At 45.0% G+C, this 25397-nt stretch overlaps 1 protein-coding gene across 1 annotated transcript in view; it reads left to right on the forward strand.

Annotated features, from left to right (window-relative positions):
• Positions 1-4396: 4396 nt before the first annotated feature.
• Positions 4397-25397, forward strand: part of klc3 (kinesin light chain 3) — a 35591-nt gene continuing 14590 nt past the window's right edge. The window contains exons 1-5 of the mRNA XM_080530894.1: positions 4397-4502; positions 5535-5589; positions 6842-7076; positions 7739-7969; positions 10301-10376. Coding sequence (XP_080387020.1) covers positions 6867-7076; positions 7739-7969; positions 10301-10376 — 517 coding nt within the window. The 5' untranslated portion in view covers positions 4397-4502; positions 5535-5589; positions 6842-6866. The remainder of the gene's footprint in view (positions 4503-5534; positions 5590-6841; positions 7077-7738; positions 7970-10300; positions 10377-25397) is intronic.

Here is a 25397-nt window from a genome sequence, read left to right on the forward strand (position 1 = left end):
TTTAGACCCTGCTCCGATGTGGGACCTGGGACCTGGGACCGAAGCGACCTGGAACGACGAATGGAAAAGGGGAACGAAGCGGGCTGACCTGGGTCAGCACCAGGTCTGCAGCGTAGTGGAAAAGTGCCATTAGGGATAGGGTAGGGATAGGGTATGAATGAATGAATGAATGAATGAATGAATGGACTTTATTGTCATTGCTACAGTACAGGTACCAAACAACGAAATTTAGGAGGGATTGCCAAGGAAGTTTTAACGGACAAGAACCCAGAGCAACCAAATTGAAACGTTCTCTGCAGATTGTTCCGGCAGTGAGGTGCTTCACAACTGTGGGTGGAGACCCCAGGAACCTCCGCCGAGACCCCAGGAACCTCAGAACCTGAGAACCAGTTGAGTTGGGCAAACGGATGTTTTGGAATTTCACTAAGGAAGTTGTTAGGTCACCTGGGAGTTTGTGGCATAAGGCTTTCTACACACAAGGGAGTCATGAGTACGCCCACTACGTCAGCCTGTTGGGTGGATCGACACATGCGGCCATTTGGGCTGTTTTCCAGACCAACTCCCTAACCCTAACCCTGACCCTGAGTTCCATAAAGGCCCACTACCACCACCACCACCCCACCCCAACACACACCCAACCAGTTATGCTACACATAGGATGTTATTCACACCAAATGATGATTACAGTGGATTTGACAGATACAGTATCAATACTGTAAAACAGACAGTCTCCAGCTCATGGGTACAAGAAGCACCGCCTTCTCCACACACACACACACACACACACACACACACACACACACACACACACATACACATACATACATTGATCACATTCCCTATGCTGGCTTTCTTTTTGAGCTGTGGGAAAATCTCTCTCTCACACACATACACACATCCTCTTCCATTATCAAAGTTTCCACTGTGCTCTCTGTGACTACATGGAGGCTTTCTTCATGGAATGAGGGGGTATATAAAGTATTAACCAGACTAAGCACCGTTGAAACCACTGACATCTGGGACATAATGTGAGAAGCGTTTGATAAGGATGATCTGCTAGATCATCGTTTCTCAATGGGGGCGGTACCGCCCCCCAGGGGGCGTTCAGACAACATCGGGGGGCGCTGGATTTCTTTTTTTTTTAAGGGGGGCGTTGAGGTGTTCTTGGGGGGCGTTCACGCATAAAGTATTTTTCTCATGAAAAACAGCTGTCAGCAGTGTTATTACGGGTACGTTTGTAAATGCACGAACAAACCGTCTTTTCAGTCAGAGCACCCATCTCTGAGCGCTCTGAACTTGGCCGGGCTCTGTGACGTAAGCGAAACATTTCTTATTTTAGTTGTGATTCTCAGTCCATGTCCCCGCCAGTGACATGCCAAATACTCACTCCCCGCGTATACACACTACCCTCTGCGCTTATGCGTTCGCTTCCTTTCAATACAGCTTATTTAATTTAGTTAAAATGAGTGCTAATGCCTAATACCATACCACCATACCAGAACATCACAGCAGGAACAACCTATCTCAAAAAAGCGATCGTATTGTAACCAGTCCGGAAAGCTCTCTGTCGCTTACCAATAATCGAACCTAGAGAAATCAGCTACGAATGTCCCCTCCCCTCGCAGGTTCATTACAGTATATTACATAAATGTATTACTGTTAAGTGTTGTTGTGGATGTTATCCCTAGTGCCATTCTGAGGTTAGCATTGCGATGTGTTCTTCTTAACGTTTAGAAAATAAAATATACGATCGCTTTTTTGTGATATGTTGCTCCTCTTGTGATGTCCTGGAAACGAACACATAAGCACTCCGAACAGCTGTCAGCGTCTTTTGTTGCTATAGGAAACCACTACTCTGCTTGCGATTGATCAGCTGTCAGCAGTGTTATTACGGGTACGTTCGTAAATGCACGAACGGTCAGTTTGCTCGGGCAAAACCGTGTTTTCAGTCAGAGCACCCATCTCTGAGCGCTCCCGGAGTGCAGAGCTTTGAACTTTGGAACTTTGTTATGTTTTGATATGAGAAAAAGTGGTCAGTTTATGAAAATAATACCATAGAATACTAAATAAAATATTTAAATAATAGCCCCCTAGCGTTTGCCGCCATATTGTGACACCACCCCCCCCAAAGTCCAATCAAAAATGAATAAATATTAGCATCATAAAACAGCAATTTGGCGAAATGCAACACCAGCACACTTAAAAAACAAACAATGTTAGTTGTAATGTACAGTTTTGTAGCCTACTGTTTGTTCTGCACCGGACATGTGTTAAATTGCTGCTGTGTTATTGTTGTTCTGTGATATAACACAGAATATTAGTCAACATTAATATTCAGGGAAGAAAAATACTTTTTTTGATGGGGGGCGGTAAGAGACCTGGATAATGGACAGGGGGGCGCTGGCCCAAAAAAGGTTGAGAACCACTGTGCTAGATAAATAATCAACCATGGCCAGACATGGATTCATTTTTCACAGTGACATCACAGCAGTGAGGATGGGTGTTGTGCATAACTACACATATGAATCTGGAATAATCCGATTGGAGGGATGTTTTCTAAGCTTGTTTGAATGGTCATTTCCAGTAAGCCTTCTCATTCACACAGACACCAACCCCTGAGTCAGATCCTTAATGACGGGTTACACCTTAATGACGGGTTACACCTCCACGTAGCATTGGACTGATATAGTAGATGTTAAATGTTGGCAGGGTGTTGGCCTGTCTGATGTGGTTGGGGAGAGCGTTCCAGAGGGACGGGGCTGCGGCTGAAAAGGCCCCATCACCCCAGGTCCGGAGCTTGGTCCTGGTGGTCTTGAGGGTGGTACAATTTGGACACAACTGACGGTGACAGAGAACATGGTGGAGCCTACACTGCATGTCCACACTTTGACTGAACACGATGACCTCCGTGCCCCAAAATACCTGGGTGCCCAGGTGTCGTGTTGGCGTCTCCGGGGTAAATACCAGGGGGCGGTGCAGTGGCTGCCCTTTGACCTTTGACCGTGTATGTGGGGTCAGTTGGACGAGTGAGGCCTAGCACCCTTGCCCTCGCTTGGCCTTTTACGGTCTCCCTCGGGTAGCCACACAAGCTAGCAGCTGAAGCATCAATCACGCGGCTCGTATAACCGTTGACACACACACACACACACACACACACACACACACACACACACAGTTGCTCTCCCGGTGTCACACACCACTCTGCTGCAGCCCTGGTGGTTACAAGTGGTCAATCCCACCCAGTCCGTCCATGATGGGGATCCAGAGTCTTGTTGTGAAAGGTGTAGACAGACAGTGTGCCATGTTAGATGCCACTCGGCCACCGAACCAGCATCCGGCCCGGTGAAACAACGACGTCTCATGCTTACTGACTATCTTTCTTCTTCTTCCACTCTCTCTCTCTTTCTTTCTGTCCCCTGGTTATTTCACTCTCTCTTTCCCTCTTTTTTGTATCTCTTTCTGCCTTCCATTCCTCACCTCTCTCTGTGACGTTCAGTCAGGCAGACATGATGACTGTTTGGGAGTAAAAGCGTGCGCTCCTGTCTCAACTAATGCTACTAATAATGATTCTCCCCGGGCCATGCTTACACCGCCCCCCCCCCCCCCAGACTCCTAATCTGCTTTGTTCAAAACATGCCCGCTTATATCATGTAAGGCTCCACCCCTTCTACTCCCCACCCCTCTCACACACTAGTAGTCCACCCCTATCACACACATACACACACACACACACACACACACACACACACAAACACACCACCACTTCGGTCATTGCGGAACTTGGCAGTGAATGTGGTGAGTGCATGACTAGGACAAGTCACAGAAAGATACATAGGTCCACAGTGATGCATTTATTGCGCTCCCCTGTACCGTACGTGCCTCTAGGTAGGTAATGTAATGGTTATCTCTGTCAATTGTTCATTGAACTATTGTTGAAAACAATTGTTTTTAAAAACATGAGAAAATAAATTAATATAGCACGGAATTTCATCTACTGACAGTGTGTCCATCCCTCAGCCAGAGAGGGAGAGAGAGAGAGAGAGAGAGAGAGAGAGAGAGAGAGAGAGAGAGAGAGAGAGAGAGAGAGAGAGAGAGAGAGAGAGAGAGAGAGAGAGAGAGAGAGAGAGAGAGAGAGAGAGAGAGCGAGAGAGAGAGAGAGAGAGAGAGAGAAAGAGAGAGAGAGAGAGAGAGAGAGAGAGAGAGAGAGAGAGAGAGAGAGACGGCCTTATCCCAGGACACCCCGGGCCGCCCGCGGTGCATGGTGGGAGAGATCAGATCAGGTAAACCCCAGATGAGACAGACAGTCTGAGGCGGCAGGAACAGGTGAATGATTGCCGGAGTTGATGTTATTATCATCCAAAGAGAACCCGTTATCTCGTTCATGATCCAGAAATAGCGGAACACAAATCTAGGAGTAGCCTAAAGGAACGAAATCACTTTGATGGGATCCCGAATCAAAAGCGGTGAAACGCGAATAAAAGAGGTCGACGCCACGACAAGAGGTTGGGAATTAGCAGCCCGCTAGGCTTCAGACAACTTTTTGTTTGGGAACAGTGTTGACATTCATGTTGTCTTCGTTAGAACTGGCGATGTAGTAGTAGGACACGAAGTCATGTAGGCTTTCATGCAATGCAATTGTTTCTTTGTGTTGTGTAGGGTAAGGCTAGTCACAATATTCAAGATAATCCTAATTCGTTTTTCAGCAAAACCCGACACTTAGGATAGGGCCGTAGGGATCGGATAGCGGCGGAGATCTACGGTGACAGCGTCGACAAGTAGCACGTCTAGTCACTTTTGAATGAAATCCCCAAATGCCAAATCATTCACAATGTTCATTGTTGCCTCACAGTCTGAGCAGCTGCCTGCTCTACTGCTCTCTTTTATGATGTCTCCCTCTCTCTATCTATCTCTCTGTCTCTCTCTATCTATCTATCTATCTCTCTCTCTCTATCTATCTATCTATCTCTCTGTCTCTGTCTCTCTCTGTCTCTGTCTCTCTCTCTCTCTCTCTCTCTCTCTCTCTCTCTGTCTCTATCTATCTATCTCCCTCTCTCTGTCTCTCTCTGTCTCTCTCTCTCTTTCTCTCTCTGTCTCTATCTATCTATCTCCCTCTCTCTGTCTCTGTCTCTCTCTCTGTCTGTCTCTCTCTTTCTCTCTCTGTCTCTCTCTTTCTCTCTATCTATCTATCTATCTATCTATCTATCTCCCTCTCTCTTTCTCTCTCTGTCTCTCTCTGTCTTTCTCTCTCTCTATCTCTCTGTCTCTCTCTCTCTCTGTCTTTCTCTCTCTCTATCTCTCTCTCTCGTTCTGTTGTGAGTATGCCTATGGTATTGTAACAGTGATTGGAGGTGCTTTTGGGTGGAGTAACTAAATGAGTAACTAAACTAATGAACAACAACGGCGACTATCAATGAACATCTATTGAGAGTTGAGATGACTGGTTTCAACAAGAATTCACTTGTTTCTGCTTTTATGTCTCTGTGCTTTTTTGGTGCGGTTTGTCTTGTTATACATTTATCTTGCTGTCTATTTAGGGGCTGCCTTTTGCCAGAAGTGTGCCAGTGGACCTCCATTGGAATAACTAGGGAGGTCAGTCCCCTCCCTCTTTGACAGGATGAATCATTTAAAGGACAATTTCGTGTGTCCAGTTTATGAGCACGATATTATGAACATGTTCGAGCATTTTTCCAATGTCATCCTCTTAGAAAGCAAAGACCTTTGGACCATACGTCTCAGATCTGTTACATACAGTATGCGGCAAGTTCTGTTTGGGATTTAGCCCACAGCCGTGACAAAGAACGCTTTATTAGGAACACTTGTACACCTTCTCATTCATTCAGGTGGTGTAAAGGTGTGGGGAATGTTTTCTTGGCACACTTTGGGCCTGTTAATACCACTCAATCATCGCTTGAATACCACAGCCTATTTTGAGTATTGTTGCTGACCATGTGCATCCCTTCATGGCCACAATGTACTACCCATCTTCTAATGGCTACGTCCAGCATGATAACATGACCATGACACAAAGCAAAAGTCGTCTCACACTGGTTTCATGAACATGACAATGAGTTCAGTGTTCTTCAGTGGCCTTCCCAGTTACCAGATCTGAACCCAACACCTAACCCAGAATCTCAAAGGAATGTTTCCAACATCTTGTGGAGTCTATGCCACAAGAATTGAGGCTGTTTTGAGAGCAAAGGGAGGCCCTACCCAGTATTAGTACAGTGTTCCTAATAAAGTGTTCCGCAAGTGTAGTTTTGCTGTAGGCTTTTACCATCCTCTTGTTCTCCATCCATTTCCTCATCCTCCTCTCATCTCCCTCCTCCTCCTCTCATCTCCCTCCTCCTCCTCCTCCTCTCATCTCCCTCCTCCTCCTCTCATCTCCGTCCTCCTCCTCCTCCTCCTCTCATCTCCCTCCTCCTCCTCTCATCTCCTTCCTCCTCCTCCTCCTCTCATCTCCCTCCTCCTCCTCCTCTCATCTCCCTCCTCCTCCTCCTCCTCCTCCTCCTCTCATCTCCCTCCTCCTCCCCCTCTCATCTCCTTCCTCCTCATCTCCCTCCTCCTCCTTCCTCCTCTCATCTCCCTCCTCCTCCTCCTCCTCCTCCTCTCATCTCCCTCCTCCTCCTCTCATCTCCGTCCTCCTCCTCCTCCTCTCATCTCCCTCCTCCTCATCCTCATCTCCCTCCTCCTCCTCCTCTCATCTCCCTCCTCCTCCCCCTCTCATCTCCTTCCTCCTCATCTCCCTCCTCCTCCTTCCTCCTCTCATCTCCCTCCTCCTCCTCCTCCTCCTCCTCTCATCTCCCTCCTCCTCCTCCTCTCATCTCCTCCCTCCTACCTACAGGGTGGAACTAACAACCAGAGGTATCATGTTGTCGGGGGAGGACATCCTGTGCAGCACGCGCCAGGTGATTGCGGGGCTGGAGGCGCTCCGCGGGGAGAACCGCACTCTCCTGGGCAGCCTGCAGGGGGCACTAGAGGTCCGGCCGGCGGCGGAGAGCGGTAGCGTGGAGCAGGAGAAGAGTGGCATGGTCCGGGAGTCTCTGGAGAGGATCGAGCTGGGGCTGGCAGAGGCACAGGTAGGCACCTAGGCCTGGCAGAGGACCAGGGTCACGGCAGGGTTCCCACGGGTCCTTGAAACCCTTGAAAGTTTGTGAATTTGATGGAAAATAGACATGGGTCATTGAAAGTGCTTGAATTCCCCTCTCTCTCTCTCTCTCTCTCTCTCTCTCTCTCTCTCTCTCTCTCTCTCTCTCTCTCTCTCTCTCTAAAAAACAAATGGCATCCTGCACCCCCCACACCTCTTTTTCCCTCTTCTTCCCTTCTCTCCCCCCCCCTAACCTTTCTCTCTTCTATCCTTTCTTACCCCCCTCCCGCCCACCTCTCTCTCTCCTTTCATTCTCTTTCTTCCCCTCCCTGCCACTCTCTCTCTCTCTCTCTCATTCTCTTTCTTCCCCTCTTCCCCTCCCTGCCTCTCTCTCTCTCTCTCTCTCTCTCTCTCTCATTGTCTTTCTTCCCCTCTTCCCCTCCCTGCCTCTCTCTCTCTCTCTCATTCTCTTTCTTCCCCTCTTCCCCTCCCTGCCACTCTCTCTCTCTCGCTCTCTCATTGTCTTTCTTCCCCTCTTCCCCTCCCTGCCTCTCTCTCTCTCTCTCTCGCTCTCATTGTCTTTCTTCCCCTCTTCCCCTCCCTGCCTCTCTCTCTCTCTCATTGTCTTTCTTCCCCTCCCTCCTCTTCCTCCAGGTGATGATGGCCCTGTCGGCCCACCTGGGCTCCCTGGAGGCTGAGAAGCAGAAGCTGCGTGCCCAGGTGCGGAGGCTGTGCCAGGAGAACCAGTGGCTGAGGGACGAGCTGGCCGGGGCCCAGCAGAGGCTGCAGGAGTGCGAGCAGGAGGTGGTCACCCTGGACGAGCGCAACCGCCACCTCCAGTTCATGAACAGCATCCGCAAGTACGACCTGGACGACCAGCCCACGGTACGTCTGTCTCCGCCGGGGAGACAGGTCTCTGTTGAACCTCCTGATCTCTGTTGAACCTCCTGATCTCTGTTGAACCTCCTGATCTCTGTTGAACCTCCTGATCTCTGTTGAACCTCCTGATCTCTGTTAAACCTCCTGATCTCTGTTGAACCTCCTGATATCTGTTGATCCTCCAGGAGGCTATTCCACTAACGTTGATTAGTATATCGGCGATTAAAATAAATCAGGCGATCAGGCAACTCGGGATTGGAATTCAAGCCTCAGGTGATTCCTCGAACGAGGATCAGGCTTGTGTCATGAGTGTTCACAGAACACCGGCTTAGAAATCCTCGATATGGGCGCGTGCACGCAGACATAAAGAGCCCCGAAGAGTCGATCTGTCGAAATGAAGATACTCCACTCTGCAGGGGTCCTACTTTTGCGCAGCATTCCGATTTATTGATCTTTATGAAGATGGAAAAATAAGATGTAAAATAGTGCAATACTGACGCAATTAACAAGGCGAGGGAAATGGTTTGGCAAGAAATTGCTGACCGATTAAATGCGTAGGTCATACTAGCCCCAGTTATTGTTATATGTTCATATTTTAATAAATTAATATTTACTACTGTGGTGATATGAGCAGCAGGCTACAAAACGTCATATTGTCATGATGGCATAGTGGTATCGACCGCTGCCATAGTATTTATTCGTCATTTTAAGACGGTGGTTCAAATCCCTCTTCTGACACACTTTTTACTGCATTTCGTTGTCTGAATCTAATCTAAAATCTCATCTAAAAAAGTATGTAGGCTATAAAATGATGGTGCAGGCTAATTTACAAGAACTAACATGATTACAATGGTGTTTGAAGCCTTTCTGAGTAGTAAATTATGTTCTTCTAAATGGACCCTGGATTTGGCATAGATTATTTTTTCTTATGATTACTGATTGATAGATGATTCACTTAGACAGATATATCTATTGTAAATCGATTTGCATGAAGGCTTCGGTTAAATGTAAAAATAAAATAAAACTTCACTTGAATCAAGTCTCGAACTCGCAACCTTCGGAACTCTAGCTGGCTGTCTAAACCCCTGCGCCAGCCAGACCGCTGTGATGATAGCAATGCATGTTGATAGACAAACCTATTTTCTTTATTTATTTTTTTACACTTTTTTATTTATCTATCGATCTATCTATCAAACTTTCAAAATATCAAGTTATCTATCACACAATCAAACTATCTATCTATCGATCGATCACACTTTCAAAATATCAAATTATCTATCTATCACACAGTCAAACTATCTATCTATCTATCTCGTAAAAAGTGGGAACTAATATTTCCTAAAAGACACTTGAAGGAACTGTCGTTCGGGATGTAGTTTCCGCCTGTGAGACAATTTTGACGCACGCATTACCTAAACCAGCCTGTAAGTCTGCTTGCGACCAGAATTACTCAGAAGGATTGGTTGCATAGCAACCAAGCAGCGAATTATTTGAGCCACATTGATGGAACCGAACGCAAAATGAAATTATCACCGATTAGAAGATAATCTCGCTTAGTGGAACAGGCCCCTGATCTCTGTTGAACCTCCTGATCTCTGTTGATCCTCCTGATCTCTGTTGATCCTCCTGATCTCTGTTGAACCTCCTGATCTCTGTTGAACCTCCTGATCTCTGTTGACCCTCCTGATCTCTGTTGAACCTCCTGATCTCTGTTGACCCTCCTGATCTCTGTTGATCCTCCTGAACTTCCTGATCTCTGTTGATCCTCCTGATCTCTGTTGATCCTCCTGATCCTGGTGAACCTCCTGATCTCTGTTGAACCTCCTGATCCTCCTGATCTCTGTTGATCCTCCTGATCTCTGTTGAACCTCCTGATCCAGTTGGATTCTGTTTGTGTTGGGAGCGAGTCTGTTGTGGAAGCCTATGAGTTCTCTCAAGACACCTGGCCTCCGGCAAAAAAACCATCCTGCCTAACCATAGAAGGGAACGTCGGAGTCCCGTTTCCAACAAATCCTGGACCGAAACCTACTTGTGAGCAGGAGGGCCTATGCCACGTGCACAGAAGGACTGTAGATGTAGATGTAGATTGTAATTTAGATTGTCTAGGTTCAACACCTTTCCCTTCACGCCAAGGTCGTCAGACTGGGTACGATGGCGTTGAAGTGGGCCTCTTATTTCCTCGGCGTGTGTTCTCGTGACAAACACAGCGTTTTACAGAGCAGATTGCCTTGACTGTATGTCAGTCCTGGGTCATTACTAGATGTGTAGATGTGTTGGCTGCTCTGCCTCCTCAGATCTACCGTGTGGCTCACTGTGTGTGTCGCGTGTCTCCAACAGGATGACAAGGAGACAGCCTCGTCCAAGGAGTCCCTGGACGACCTGTTCCCCACGGACGAGGAGGAACAGTCACCAAGTAGGTGCCCTCCCTCTCGGATTCCCTGTCTATCTCTCTCTCTGTCTCTCTCTCTGACTGTCTGTGTCTCCCTGTCTGTCTGCCTGCCGTCTGTCTGCCTGTCGTCTGTCTGTCTGACTGTCTCTGTCTGTCTCTCTGACTGTCTCTGTCTGGCTGTCTGTCTCTCTGACTGTCTCTGTCTATCTGTCTCTCTGAATGTCTGTCTGTATCTGCCTGTCTGTCTGTCTGCCCTCCCGCTGTCTGCTAGTCTGTATGTCTGTCTGTATCTACCTGTCTCTCAGACTGTCTCTGTCTGTCTGCCCGTTGTCTGTCTGTATCTGCCTGTCTGTCTGTGTGCCTGTCTCTCTGTCTACCTGTGTCTGCCTGTCTCTGCCTGTCTGTCTGTGTTTGTCTGTCTCTTTGTGTTAATGTTAATAATATAATGTTATTAGAAAGAAAGAAAGTAGTAGATGACTTACAGTCATGTGGAAAAATATAGGACATCCCATGAAAGCTTTTGTCTTTTTCAACATATTTAAACATCTTCATTCTTCATCTTCATCTTCATGGGGATCTTCATTTCAACAATACTGCAAGGTGGACGTAATATACAAAATAAAACTACATTTAATAAAAATACATTTCTTTTAAAAATTATTTGCAAAATGTAATTCATTAATGCAATTTTCTTGTGAGGAAAAAGTATTAAGTATTACTACTTAAAATGCCTAAAATTACAACCAACCATCAGGTGCAAATGATTAGAACATTGTTAGAGAGGATTTTGGAGGAGCCTGTCTTATTTAAACAGATTATGAAAAATTATGTAAGCTTTCAAATGATGTCACTCATTGAAATCTGTAATAGTTGAAGAAGATATGCTTATTTGAATCTTTTAATTGTACATGCGTATGAGTCTGGGAAGGGATTTAAAAAGATCTCCAAACAATTAGAATCAGCCATCCCACTGTCTGGAAAATAATTTACAAGTGGAGGACATTTAAAACTGCCAACATGGCCAGGTTAGGCCATCCTAGCAGGTTCAGCCCAAGCCATCCTAACATGTAATCACAGGACCTACAGGTAGCTCTTGCCACAGTTGATGTCAAAGTACATGCATCTTCCGTCAGAAAGAGACTGCACAAGTTGATTTTCATGGGAGGTGTGCAAGGAGGAAACCTGAAAAAAAGAAAAAAACATCAGGGCAAGACTAGTTTGCCAGCGAACAACCAGGGGTCGGCAACCTATGGCACGCGTGCCAGCAGTGGCACGCGACAGCTTAAACAGTGGCACGCAAGCAATAAGTGCGAGAATGGGAGAATGTTTTTATTTTATTTTATGTTGGCCGCGTTCGTAAATTCGCGCACACTGGGTTCAACGTCATAATGGGACCAAGTAATTTGATTGGACTAGAGGCAGTCTCGGGGACGCTCCGGCGCTCTCAGGGCGAATTTACGAATGCAGCCCTAGTCTCTCATCCACTCCACGAGAGTCGTATTCTGGCGTCAATTTTCAAAGTAAAATTCTGAATTCGATTCGATACAAGTGTTACTGTTAACAGTTAAGCACACATAACAATATAATAATAATATATAATAAGAGTGGGGTTTTGTGTCCCAGAAAGACCGTGCTGTATGTGTCCTATGTCACGAAAATGTTGTTTGCCGAACTTCAAGCGTTAAACGGCATGATTATGAGACCAAACATCAGAAGTCGTTCAAGGATGAAGCAGACCAGGCCGAATCAATAAGACGTGCTGTGTCAAGGTATGGGAAGCAGGCCAGCACCTTTAAAGCATTTGCCACTGCTAAAAATCACGCAACTGAAGCAAACTTTCGCATTGCTCATTGCATTGCGAAACGTGGAAAGCCATTCACTGATGGAGAATATATTAAGGAGGCTTTCCTCTGTAGCTCAGATGTTTTGTTTGAAGGCTTATCAAACAAAGACACAATAACATCAAGAATAAAAGACATCCCAGTGTCAGCCAGAAGTGTGGAACGAAGAATAGGAGAAATGGCAGAAAACGTGAAAGCGCAGCAGACCGCTGGTTTGAAAGATGCGACGGTGTTTAGCCTCGCACTTGATGAGAGTGTAGATGTGAATGACATGCCATGTTACCAAGTGACCAAGTACCACCCCCAGATAATGGAGTTGAGCAAAGGAAAACAGGGCCAGGGATCACATTGATTGTTAGGACTGTTTACATGGCTTTGCATACATAGCTCTTTGCAACCAAAAAAAAAAGGTTGTTGTGGTTGGAATAAAATAATAAAATGTAAGTAACAACCAAATCATTATATAAATATAAATTATAAGTCATACAAGTAAGACCCTTGTATAATCACCATCCAGTTAGGCCTACTTATTAAAATGATAACCATAGGGAGCGCAGTTAGCATTGCAACTTTGGTAGAAATTGAGCGCTCCAATTTGCTTAAAGTTGTGCTACGCATCACAAAGTTTAGTTATGTTATGTTGGTCATTTTGTTCAAGTTTCAGCTAGTTGACTGTTAGGCCTGTTTATTTAGCATACATGGCTTTGCATACATAGCTCTTTGCTGAAAATTGTTGTTCATGTTGTGGAATAAAATTGCAGATCAGTTGGTCTGTTTGGTTTGGTTTGATGTCGAGTCATAATTAATGTTGATATTGTGGTTGGCACACTGACTAACAAGAACATTTTAAAATGGCACTTCATATCAAAAAGGTTGCCTACCCCTGACCTAGATAAACACCAGGCCTTCTGGAACAATGTGCTTTGGACAGATGAATCCAAAGTTGAATTATTTGGGCACAGTAACAGAAGATATTTTTGGCGCAAACCAAAGACAGCATTTGAGCACAAGAACCTCACTGTGAAGCATGGGGGTGGAAATGTCATGGTTTGGGGCTGCTTTGCTGCAGCAGGGCCTGGCCAGCTCACCACCATAGAATCCACTATGAATTATTTATTGTATCAGAGGGTGCTTGAGGAAAATGTGAGACCATCTGTCCAAAAATGTAAGTTGAAGCGGTTGTGGACCATGCAACATGACAATGCCCCTTAACATTCCAGTAAATCAACCAAGGAATGGCTCAAAAGAAAGACATGGAGGGCCGGTTTCACAGACAAGGCTTAAGCCTAGTCCTGGACTAAATCACACTTTCAATGTAAAATCTCCATTGAAGATGCTTTTTAGTCCAGGATTAGGCTTAAGCCTTGTCTGTGAAACTGGCCCGGAGAGTTCTGGAATGGCCAAGTCAAAGCCCGGATCTTAATCCTATTGAGATGCTGTGGGGTGATTGGAAACGGGCTGTGCTTGCAAGACACCCCTCAAACACCACACAGCTGAAAGAATAGTCCATTGAGGATTGGGAAAAACGTTCTCCCAGGACTCCCTATAGCAGGGGTCGGCAACCCAAGGCGGCAGGTTAACCAATGGCACGCGAGAGATAAGTGTGCAAGAGTGTTTTATTTTTTATTTTTTATGTGGCGTATTCCCACGCTGTGGGTATGGCGACAATAATAAATGTTCTGGTCTCACTTTTTCAAAATAAACCAGAATCTACGCAAGTCTATCTGTTGGTCTGTTTGTTTTGGTGTGATGTGTGTTTTGGTGTGACCTGGAGAGGCCACAGAGCATGGTGAGGACTAGGGCTGGGTTCAAAAAATCGATTTCCCGATTCTGAATCGATCTTCATTAAATGAGCGATTATCGATTCATAAGTCCCGAGATCGATCTTTCATGTTTGTTTTTTTTTGTGAGATCTCGTGGCCAGATCTCGCGATACAAGAATTTATCACGCAACGCACGTGAGGTCTCAACACTAAAATCTAAAAACATGGCGATGGCAGGGACACTCAAGTCACCACCCGGCTTAAAGTCAGATGTCTGGGTGCATTTTGGATTTAAAAAATGTGACGATAGAGATGAGCTGGACAAAAGCAAAGTCATATGTAAGCTGTGCGCAGTGGAAGTTAAATTTAGTGGAAACACCACAAATCTACGGAACCACTTATTGAGGCATCACCCTGACGTGAAACACGGAACAGCGGAGCCGAAACAGACCTCGCTGATAAAGACGTTTGGTTGCAAATTGCAATCAAATTCTCCCCGTGCCCAACAAATTACAGAGGCTGTAGCACATTTTATTTGCAAGGATATACGCCCGTACAGCGTTGTTGAAAATGCTGGCTTTCGAAAACTCGTCACTGTATTAGAACCACGCTACGTGTTACCGACACGCAAACAGTTGAGTGAAGTGATAGTCCCAGACATGTACGCGCAGGTGAAACGTGATATCGCAACTTCACTTCAGCAAGCAGAGAGAGTTGCCATAACGTGTGACAGCTGGACATCCAGAGCAATGGATTCGTACCTGACAATCACTTGCCACTATATCAATGATGACTGGAGTCTCACGTCTCATGTTCTTCAGACTAGGGCAGTTGAAACCAGCCACACTGCAAGTAATCTAGCTGACCTGTTGTCCGAGGCGATACAAGATTGGGAGCTTACAAACAAAGATCCAGTCATCATAACGGACAATGCTGCAAATATGGTCCGCGCTGTGCATTTGATGGAGCGATTGCACATTGGCTGTTTTGCGCACATGCTCAATTTAGCTTCACAAGCAGCTCTCAAAATCACAGCTGTCGCGCGCTTGCTTGGCCGCGTGAGGCGTATCACGTCATTTTTCCATCGCAGTACTACGGCAAACCACACGCTCAAAGAGAAACAACGGATGCTGGAGCTGCCTGCTCATAAGCTTGTGATTGACGTGGTGACCCGGTGGAACAGCGCTCTGGACATGCTGGAACGCTTCCTGGAGCAGCAACCAGCCATCTCAGCAACTCTGATGTCACCTGAAGTGCGCAGGAACGAAAGCGATCTCTGCACTCTGACAGAGGCTGACATAACGGTCGCAGAAGATGTGGTGAAAGCTCTTGGGCCGATGAAGGCAGCCACACTGGTGATGTCTGAAGAGAACTCCCCGACTGTCTCCGTTATTGCGCCTCTCCAGGCACAGCTACTGGAGAAGATGAGCAGTGACCCCCACGACTCCACAGTGATTAAGGACCTCAAGACTGCTATATACAACAACTTCAATTCAAGGTATGCTCAGGCCTACTTAACGTCACTGTGTGTGTGTGTGTGTGTGTGTGTGTGTGTGTGTGTGTGTGTGTGTGTGGTAAGTAACCTTGAGTTATGAAATGAATACAGTGGGTCTCTAAAAGGCTACTTAATTTGTAACCCCTGTGTTAAGTTATTAGAATTTTACATGCTAAAATATTAGGAGTTGTATTAAGAAAATACATGGTGTGCGTGAGTCAGTCAGTCTGTGCATGCATGTAACTGTATGCATGCATGTGTAATGTAATGTAATGAAATGTGTTTTAAGTTAAAACAAATTAAATCTCTTTTAAGATATGCAGCCCTGAAGGACAAGCTGTATGTAACATCAGCATTAGATCCTCGCTTCAAGGCCCTGCCCTTCTTATCTGATGAGGTCCGAGACGACACATTCGATAGATTGATGACTGAAGCTGCTGGCCTGGAGCAAGCAGAGGCATCTAATGTAAGTTGACATGTAGAAATAACTTATTGTTACTGTATACTACAGTATTTTAATAATCATTAATCAATTATTAATCAATTATGTTTCTTCCTGACTATTTTCATCTTTCCAACAGCAAGAATCTGATGGTGATGGAGCTGAGGATGAGGAGGCTGTGCAGCAGGAAGACAACACCCTTTGTCCTCCTGTTAAAGTGGCTTATGCCCCTTCTCCATCAAAGAGGTCAAAGGAATCCTCTGCACTGATGTCTCTCCTTGGACCAGCCAACACCCCAAAAGCCATAGGACCACAGAAATCTCTGGCTGAGAAGGCAAAGGAAGAAGTGAAAAGATACAGGGAAGTCAAACCTGTTCCACTCTCTGCATGCACCCTGGCCTGGTGGAAGGTGCATGCAGGGGAGTATCCCCTTTTGGCACGCCAAGCAAAGCGGTCTCTGTGTGTCCCCGGGACCAGTGTCGCTTCTGAGAGAGTTTTCTCAACCGCTGGTGATATCGTTACTGCACAGAGAAGCTGCCTCACTCCGCAACATGTAGATCAGCTCCTTTTTTTGCAGAAGAATCTTTCAATCTCCAAAAAGTGAGAAAGCAGTAATGAAGGGCTTTAGTTTCATGGACATTATGATTTACAATGTGTGTTTTTGTTCCCCAAAATACCCTCATCTATTGCACTATTTTCGTTTGAGTTTTGCACATTTTTATTTTGTACTGTATATATAAACCCCTCAAAAAACGTTCGGAAACGCTTTTTTTGTTGATTATTACCGGTAGGCTATGTTTGTAGCCCCTTTATTTACATCGGCTGCAGTAAAGCACGTTAAAAAGCACTTTTTGTAGTTGCAAAATGTTGGTCAATGATGTTCATATGTTCCAATAAAATGTGTTCCAATAAAAAGTACATTCATGTAACTGCTTTGGAGTCAATTCATTGATATGTTTAACAATGCTACATGTTATAGGGTTCCTTGAACCATTTATAGCATTAATTCTGAGAATCTCTTTCATATTCAAGCAAAAAATGTATATTTTAACTAGATCGAATCGGAATCGAATCGAATCGTGAGCTGTGAATCGGAATCGAATCGTTTTGGGAAATCAGTGGCGATACCCAGCCCTAGTGAGGACCATGTTCTTCGACTTCTCCAGTGCATTTAACACCATCAAGCCATCACTGCTGGCTGACAAACTAGCAGTGATGTGTGTGGAGGACTCCCTGACGGCTTGGATCCACAACTACCTCACAGACAGACGTCAGTATGTGAGACTGCAGGGCTGTCAGTCTGAGGTGGTGGTGTGCAACACCGGCGCCCCCCAGGGAACTGTTCTGTCACCCTTTCTCTTCACCCTGTATACCTCCGACTTCCAGTTTAGCTCCGACCAGTGCCACCTGCAGAAGTTTTCTGATGACTCCTCTATCGTCGGTTACATCACAGACGACAGGGATGAGGAGTACAGGGCCCTGGTGGAGAGCTTTGTGCAGTGGTGCGACACCAACTACCTTTTCCTTAACACCAGCAAAACAAAGGAGTTGGTGGTGGATTTTAGGAGGAAGAGAGGGACCCCAGCCCCCATCACCATCAAGGGGGTGGAAGTCGAGAGGGTGGACTCCTACTGGTACCTGGGAGTACAAATTAATAACAAACTGGACTGGACCGACAACACCGAGGCTCTTCTCAGGAAAGGGCAGAGCAGACTGTTTTTCCTGAGAAGGCTGAGGTCTTTCGGCGTCTGCAACAAGCTGCTGCGAATGTTTTACCAGTCGGTGGTCGCCAGCGTTCTGTTCTTCGCCGTGGCCTGCTGGGGTGGAAACATCTGTGCCAGGGATGCTGCGAAGCTGAACAAACTGGTGAAGAAGGCCAGCTCTGTGGTGGGGACCGGGCTGGACAGCCTAGAGGTGGTGGCAGAACAGAGGATGGGGAAAAAAATGGCGGCCATGCTGGCCAATCCCTCCCACCCGATGTACTGCGAGCTGGCGGGGATGAGGAGCAAGTTCAGCCACAGATTTGTTCTCCCCCGTCAAAGTACAAAAAGATTTGGACAGTCCTTTATTCCAGCTGCACTCCGACTCTACAACCAGGCCCTGCAGGGTGGGGGAGACCTGGAGCTGAGAGGCCGTTAAGTATGGAGGGTGTATCATGCCATATTTAAATGCAATACACACATCGGAATGCAATACACACATCGGAATGCAATACACGTGTAACACTAAATACAATGCAAAAATACGGCATATTTGTGCCAAAATAAAATCAATGTGTATTACATTTGAGCGCAGCGTATTCCATTCGGTCATGAGTGTATTCCATTGAGCATGTGTATTACATTTGGTCACGAGTGTATTCCATTGAGCATGTGTATTACATTTGAGCGCAGCGTATTCCATTCGGTCATGAGTGTATTACATTCGAGTGTTGGGTACTCATTTGCATTGCTTTTCGATATCCCATGTATATCCGATGTAATTTGCATTGTATTCCATTCCGATGTAGGTATTATGGCACCTACATCGGAATGGAATACAACCTTCCGGCTCCGGCCATAGGTTCTGCCCTTTCCGGCCATAGGATTCGCGATGCCAACTATGACGCCGAAGACCCATCTTTAAATACCACATTCGCTCTTGGAAAATGTCACTACAGTTTCTGTAATAGCTTATTAATAAAGATTCGAAAAATTATGCTGACCATCGTATTATCTTAGTTTAATGTCATTTCAATGAATCATAGAACTTTTATTTACAACAAGCACAACACAAAAATCGCTATTATGCACCGTCTTTGTCCGTGAATAACACCGGCTGTGAAGCGGCTAAAAATACAAGACTGCTGGATAACTCCAACATCGGTATACGGTCATTTTAAGCCATCAACCACCCCGCTGGCACCCCGGGAAGTAATGTTTCGAACCCCGAGAGCATGCATAAATGTCTATCCGAAAAGAGTACACTCTCATCGGCCTCTGCACGCGCCTCTCCTCGGTAACGTGGAGGTACGAAAACCCTCCATATCAACACTATCAGACCCTAACCCTACATATCAACTCTATCACACCTACACCTGTCCACGGGCCGCTATTTGAATAGGCCTGATCTAAAGTATAGATAGTCGTGTGGAACAAAGGAGCACTTGAAGACAAAGGACTGCAACAGAGAATTTTATTTCATTTTTTGTAAAAAAAAATGTAAACATACATCATAATAACAATAAATGAATAAGAATAAATACATTTATACATTTTAATAAAAAATAAATAATGAAATACAACAGATCAGCAAACGAGATAAATAATCTACTGTTCATTCAGAGTTAATTGTATCAAGTGCTCTTTTATTGTTTTCTTGAAAGTGCATCTAGAATTAGTTTTACTAACATGCTTGGGTTAATGAATAAATGAATGAATGAATGGTCTTTATTGTCATTGATATAGTACCAAATAACGAAATGTGGGAGGGGGGGCTCCCCTGGTGCTAGGAAAGAAAACTAAAAACAAGAAGGGAAAAGAGCTGGTTTACATAAATAAAGGCTATGTACACTGTCCACTATACTATACTATACAAATAAACACTGTGCTGTACTCTATGCTATGCTATACCTATTCTAACATTTCCTATCTCTGAACCTTATGTACCCGAGGGTTGTCATATTGCACATAGTGTTATTGCACATTCATTTAAAGTGTCGCAGTTTGCAGGTTTGAAATGTTCACAGTTGTGTTTCAGTATTGCACTTGATTTCAATCTAGTAGCTGCCATCAAATGTCTAGATTGTCCAGGGCCTAGAACCTAGGTCTTTGCTGTGTTCAGGGCCTGAATGGCCCTGGGGTAAAAGCTGAGCTTCAGTCTGTTTGTCCTTGCGAACATGGTTAAGAGTTCCATCCTGTTATGGCTCTGTGAATTACAGTAGATTTGTCCTAGGTCTAGGAGGTAAGAGATGTCCTGAAATGGCCTGTCTGGTCAGATAGTTATTTTATACACACTACTTGGTCAGAGTACTGTGGTTTCTGTGCCCCCTCGTTAATCCTTCAAGCAGTAAACATTGTTGTGCATGTGAGCGCATTTGGACAGCATACATGAGGGTACATCAGGGCAAGCTGCCATTTGAATCTAAACAGTGGCAATGTTACAGACAGTTCTATTAACATCTACACAGTAGCAATGTGACAGGCTGGGGGTCAGGCAGGCGGAGTGACTAGAGAAGTCCAAATCCAGTGTCAGTTGTGGACACAGAAGCCACAAGATCATTTGCAAAATCCTGGAAGGATGTGTAGCGACCAGGTAGCTTTAACAGTTCTGAGCATGTGGCTGAAGTGGGCATCTGGACCGAGCAAACTTCAACATGAAGTACTTCTGTCAGAACACTCCACCCTACCCAGAACTTCAAAAGCTGGTTCAGTTCTTCTGATGTGGCTGCAGAAAAAAAGACACGCGTTTAACAAACTGACTGTTTGACAACTGGACATCCACAGTGCTGTAAAATGTAACTACATTCCCTGAAATGTTCTGTCGAATACAATTGGACATTTCAATTTACCTGCAAGTCAGACAACAGAACATTCACGTACACAACGGTCTAGAATAAATAGCAATACAAATCGATTACTTACCTTTCTCAATATATTCCCTCAAGAACCCAGTCACACGACACCGGCATTCAAGTAGCGAGATATTGGTGGAGTAGTCGTCGTCCGAGTCTTCGCTCTCTGCTGTTGGCCACACAATTCGCCCTAGAATCATCTATGAAAATAAGACGATTTTACTCAAAATATTTGGATTATAGGACCAGTACACTTCCATAACATGGGACATAGTGAGTATACTGTACTCTTGGACATGCAAGGAGTGACAAGGCCAGGTATTGACTGGTGTGAGGCATCGAGTGCTCACTGTATTTTAATATCTCTGGGACCACATTAACGGTTGACGATCTTGGAAGAAGAACCTCCACTGCCTCCGGTCTTTTCTTTAAAAGGTGAAGGACCTGACACTCCTTCAGCCCCTTCCTCAGCTGTTTCACCTGCTCCCTTCTCCGGCCAAGGACCTACAATAATAGTTATTAGAAGAAAAATATTTATAATAGTTATTAGAAGAAGAATCCACTTCTATGGCCAATGCCTTGGTTAAGGCATGAGCCTAACCTGATTACAACAGCAATCTCCAAAGGGCAATTGATTCAACAGCAAATACTGAAACCTACTGCATGGATGAGAATCTTCTCAGCCAGCCATTTCCTATTGTCAGAAGTGAGTTGGGGCAGGTCCCAGTTCAGGCACAGGTCATGCAGGGTTTGCTGTTCGTCCTCCCTGAGGTTTCTCTGGCCATCAAGCTGTGAATTACAAAACAAACAAAGCAGCACGAATCCTGTTAAAAGGTTACATGTAAATATTATCATGTTGTTACACAATCAGTTGACCCTTGATTTCAATTACTAGCAGGCACTTATCCCGAACTACATTAATGTTGTTCACCATTACAGCATTGTCGTCAAATGCAAATGATAAGCAAGGATATGGAGGGAAAATCTTTTAATAAACATGGAACTCACAATCTCAACCATTTCCCGTATGTCCATGTCTGGGCAGTCCAGACAGGACAGCTGAGTGTCGTCAAAGAGTGCCTGGCTCAGTCCAGTCAACCTGGGACCCCCGTGGATAAAAGAATGGCCAATCATTTTGCCCACAACCACAAAAAGCCCACTGTCAAGCAGGACTTTGGAAGTGGATGGCACAAAATGATTTTCTCCCCTTCAAATAAAAGGGTCTTCCCCCCTGGTCCACCTGGAAAATGGAGTGAGATGAGAACAAGTTTCATTTATCATCCACAATAGTTTTTTATGAATAAGCACAAAACGTGCTTTTTGTCATATCTGACACCTATTTGCCATTTGTAATTTGAGGGGCTTACGAGTTTGGCAATGTATACCTTACATATACAAAAAACTGTGCATAGTACGTTGCACAATACATTATTTTATCTGTTTGGTTGCTTATAATGGATTCTAAACGGCCTGTGTTAATTCATGTAGTCAGTAGTCATTGCCTATTTAGTTAATAATTAGGGAGAAAACCAAGTTGCTGATGCAAATGACACTGCCTTGTGTGAATACTCATGGTTAAATAAATAAATGTATCAACAGTTTATCAGTTGTGTTAATGGAACACCACATTTAATATGGAAGTGAAAGAGGTACCTAGACTGATATCAAATCCAAATTGGAGTTTGGAGATTGTCATTGAGAAAAAGAACCGAGAAACTCCCGGCCCGACAGCTTCATCACCTAAACATTACGAAACACTTATTGTAACTGAAACAAGAGATATGTATTGTAGACTTGTAAATTAGAGATTTAGAAACTAGAGATTAAATTACATTAGACTATATGATTGATTAAATTACCGATCAAGTGAACAAACAGGGGACTGGCCCAATTCACGTTCTGCTGCTTATAGAAAGCCAAAATACTCCTCTCCTTATCTTCTGAACCGTCCTTCATGTCAAGTCTGACACGGAGGACAGGGTTGTGCTCAGCATTTCGCAGAAGATGCTGCCTGAATAAGAGTGCTGCTCTCTCAATATTCTCCTCCGTCTTCCATTCTGTGAAAACAAAACTGAATTACATTCAAAACCAGAGCTTCAAAAGTCTAAAAGTCATGCTTTACAACCGTAACAATAGGAATTCATGCATGAATAACAATGTAGTATTACTGATTAGTATAGCAACTATTCTTATCACATTTTATGAATTTTATACATTTTTTTCAACAGTCAAAATAGTGAAAATACCACCGCCATCCGTGATCAGACTTAGCTGAGGTGTTCAAACAACATCACTTGATTAGCCAATGCACAAAACACCTGTGTCACACAGCTCGCAATAAACAATGATTTTTGCACAGATTTGAGTGTGTGGATGCTGCTTTTTTTTTTTGCACTCAGAACAGTAAAAAAAAAGCACAAACCAATTGCAGGTTGCTCGTGGCTTATTGCTCCCTCCCCTGAGGTGTTGGGGCGCATGGAGGTTCCCCCTGAGGAGGGGGGCATGGGGGTTCCCTCTGAGGAGGACGGGTGCATGGGGGTTCCCTCTGAGGAGGAGGGGGGCATGGCGGTTCTCCCTGAGGAGGAGGGGGGCATGGGGGTTTTCCCTGAGGAGGAGGGGGGCATGGGGGTTCTCCCTGAGGAGGAGGGGGGCATGGGGGTTCTCCCTGAGGAGGAGGGGGGCATGGGGGTTCTCCCTGAGGTGGAGGGGCGCGTGGAGGTTCCCTCTGAGGTGGAGGGGGGCATGGCGGTTCTCCCTGAGGAGGAGGGGGGCATGGGGTTTCCCTCTGAGGAGGAGGGGGGCATGGGGGTTCTCCCTGAGGTGGAGGTTCCCTCTGAGGTGTAGGGGGGCATGGGGGTTTCCCTTGCGGAAGAAAGGAAGAAATGTTTAGACATTTGGTTACTACATTGAAATTACCAATACTATTGTTTCATAAATACTGGCATATGAAATAACAAAAATTTCAAACTTACAAACAACTGTCCACATGCTCATTAATAATTGAGTGTAGGAATCGTTGACCACAATATAAACAGCCCACCATGGGTCCATTACATGGTTCAACATCCATAGGCACCTAGAATTAGACAAATACAACACTGATCGAATCAGATATATGCTACAAGTTTGATACAATAACAGACAATACAGTACTGTTTTATCCTTAAATTTCACTTTGTCCCAATACTAATGGAGGTACTACTGTACAAGTCAGAAATAATCAGTGTATTACTAATTTAAATATACAGTACACGATAATATAAAGGCAAGTGTCCAACCCTCACATCAAGCACACAGACATTGATTGATTGATTGAAAACTTTATTAGAAGATTTGCAGAAGTAGGTACATGAAAGTACATGGGAATCAAGAAGGAATAATGTCATAACAGAGGAATCTGATGTGTTAAGAAAGCTTGCTTCACTTACAGGATCCAGATCCAGATCTTTCTGAAGGGGCCTGATATAAATAGTGGATTACATCCAGAGCTCTTGTTTTGGTCTGGCCCTGTGGCCTGAGTAGTGTTGATATGGAGGGTTTTCGTACCTCCACGTTACCGAGGAGAGGCGCGTGCAGAGGCCGATGAGTGTACTCTTTTCGGATAGACATTTATGCATGCTCTCGGGGTTCGAAACATTACTTCCCGGGGTGCCAGCGGGGTGGTTGATGGCTTAAAATGACCGTATACCGATGGTGGAGTTATCCAGCATAGTCTTGTATTTTTAGCCGCTTCACAGCCGGTGTTATTCACGGACAAAGACGGTGCATAATAGCGATTTTTGTGTTGTGCTTGTTGTAAATAAAAGTTCTATGATTCATTGAAATGACATTAAACTAAGATAATACGATGGTCAGCATCATTTTTCGAATCTTTATTAATAAGCTATTACAGAAACTGTAGTGACATTTTCCAAGAGCGAATGTGGTATTTAAAGATGGGTCTTCGTCGTCATCGTTGGCATCGCGAATCCTATGGCATATCGAAAAGCAATGCAAATGAGTACCCAACACTCGAATGTAATACACTCATGACCAAATGGCAGTGGCGGCTGGCTGATAGAGGGCGCTGGGGCGCCGCCCCCACCTTCACTTCCTGGTTGCGATTTGTAAAAGTTTTTTTTTTAAATAAACATTGTTTATTCACAAAATGCGGCTGATATTCTGTCGGCGCCTATCAGCATTCATTAAAAATCCTCCTATACAATAAACATTTTTATCTGTGTGTGTGTGTGTGTGTGTGTGTAAAACTCACTGTTAAAATACATAGGGAGAGAACGCGGGGCGCCGTGTCAATGCAAGTCTATGCCAGGACGAATACTTTTGGCTTACACGTGAGCTGTAGCAGCGCTCCAATTGGCTGTCTCTATTTCTTGGCCAGGACGCACATTTGTGCGCCCTGGCCAAGAAATCTCCGGTTGTATTGCAGACAATGCATTATGCTGAGGACTCCCGACTTCCGGTTTTCCGGACTTCGGGCTTCCGGAGTATTTTAAATGAAGATTCGTAATGTCTGTCTCTGATGTTCATGGTCAATTAAATCAGCCTATTTTGTGCAACTAATAATGTTCCCGCTAATGGGTTAACCAAGCAGCCTTGCACCTAATGTGCAAGCACCTATCTTCGAATTATTCATAGCAATATGCGCGGGGCAAGGCGGAGGTACGGGTAAACACGGCTCATGTTCTGTCATCAAAGGTAAGAGTTGGTTTTCTTTAACTCAGCTGATGCATTGTTGTGTTTCTGACATGGTCTGGTTGTGTTTCTGACATGGTCTGGTTGTGTTACAGACATGGTCTGGTTGTGTTTCTGACATGGTCTGGTTGTGTTACAGACATGGTCTGGTTGTGTTACAGACATGGTCTGGTTGTGTTTCTGACATGGTCTGGTTGTGTTACAGACATGGTCTGGTTGTGTTACAGACATGGTCTGGTTGTGTTACAGACATGGTCTGG

This window comes from Nansenia antarctica, assembly GCF_963989245.1.
Source record: "Nansenia antarctica genome assembly, chromosome: 5".
Lineage (NCBI taxonomy): Eukaryota > Metazoa > Chordata > Actinopteri > Argentiniformes > Microstomatidae > Nansenia > Nansenia antarctica.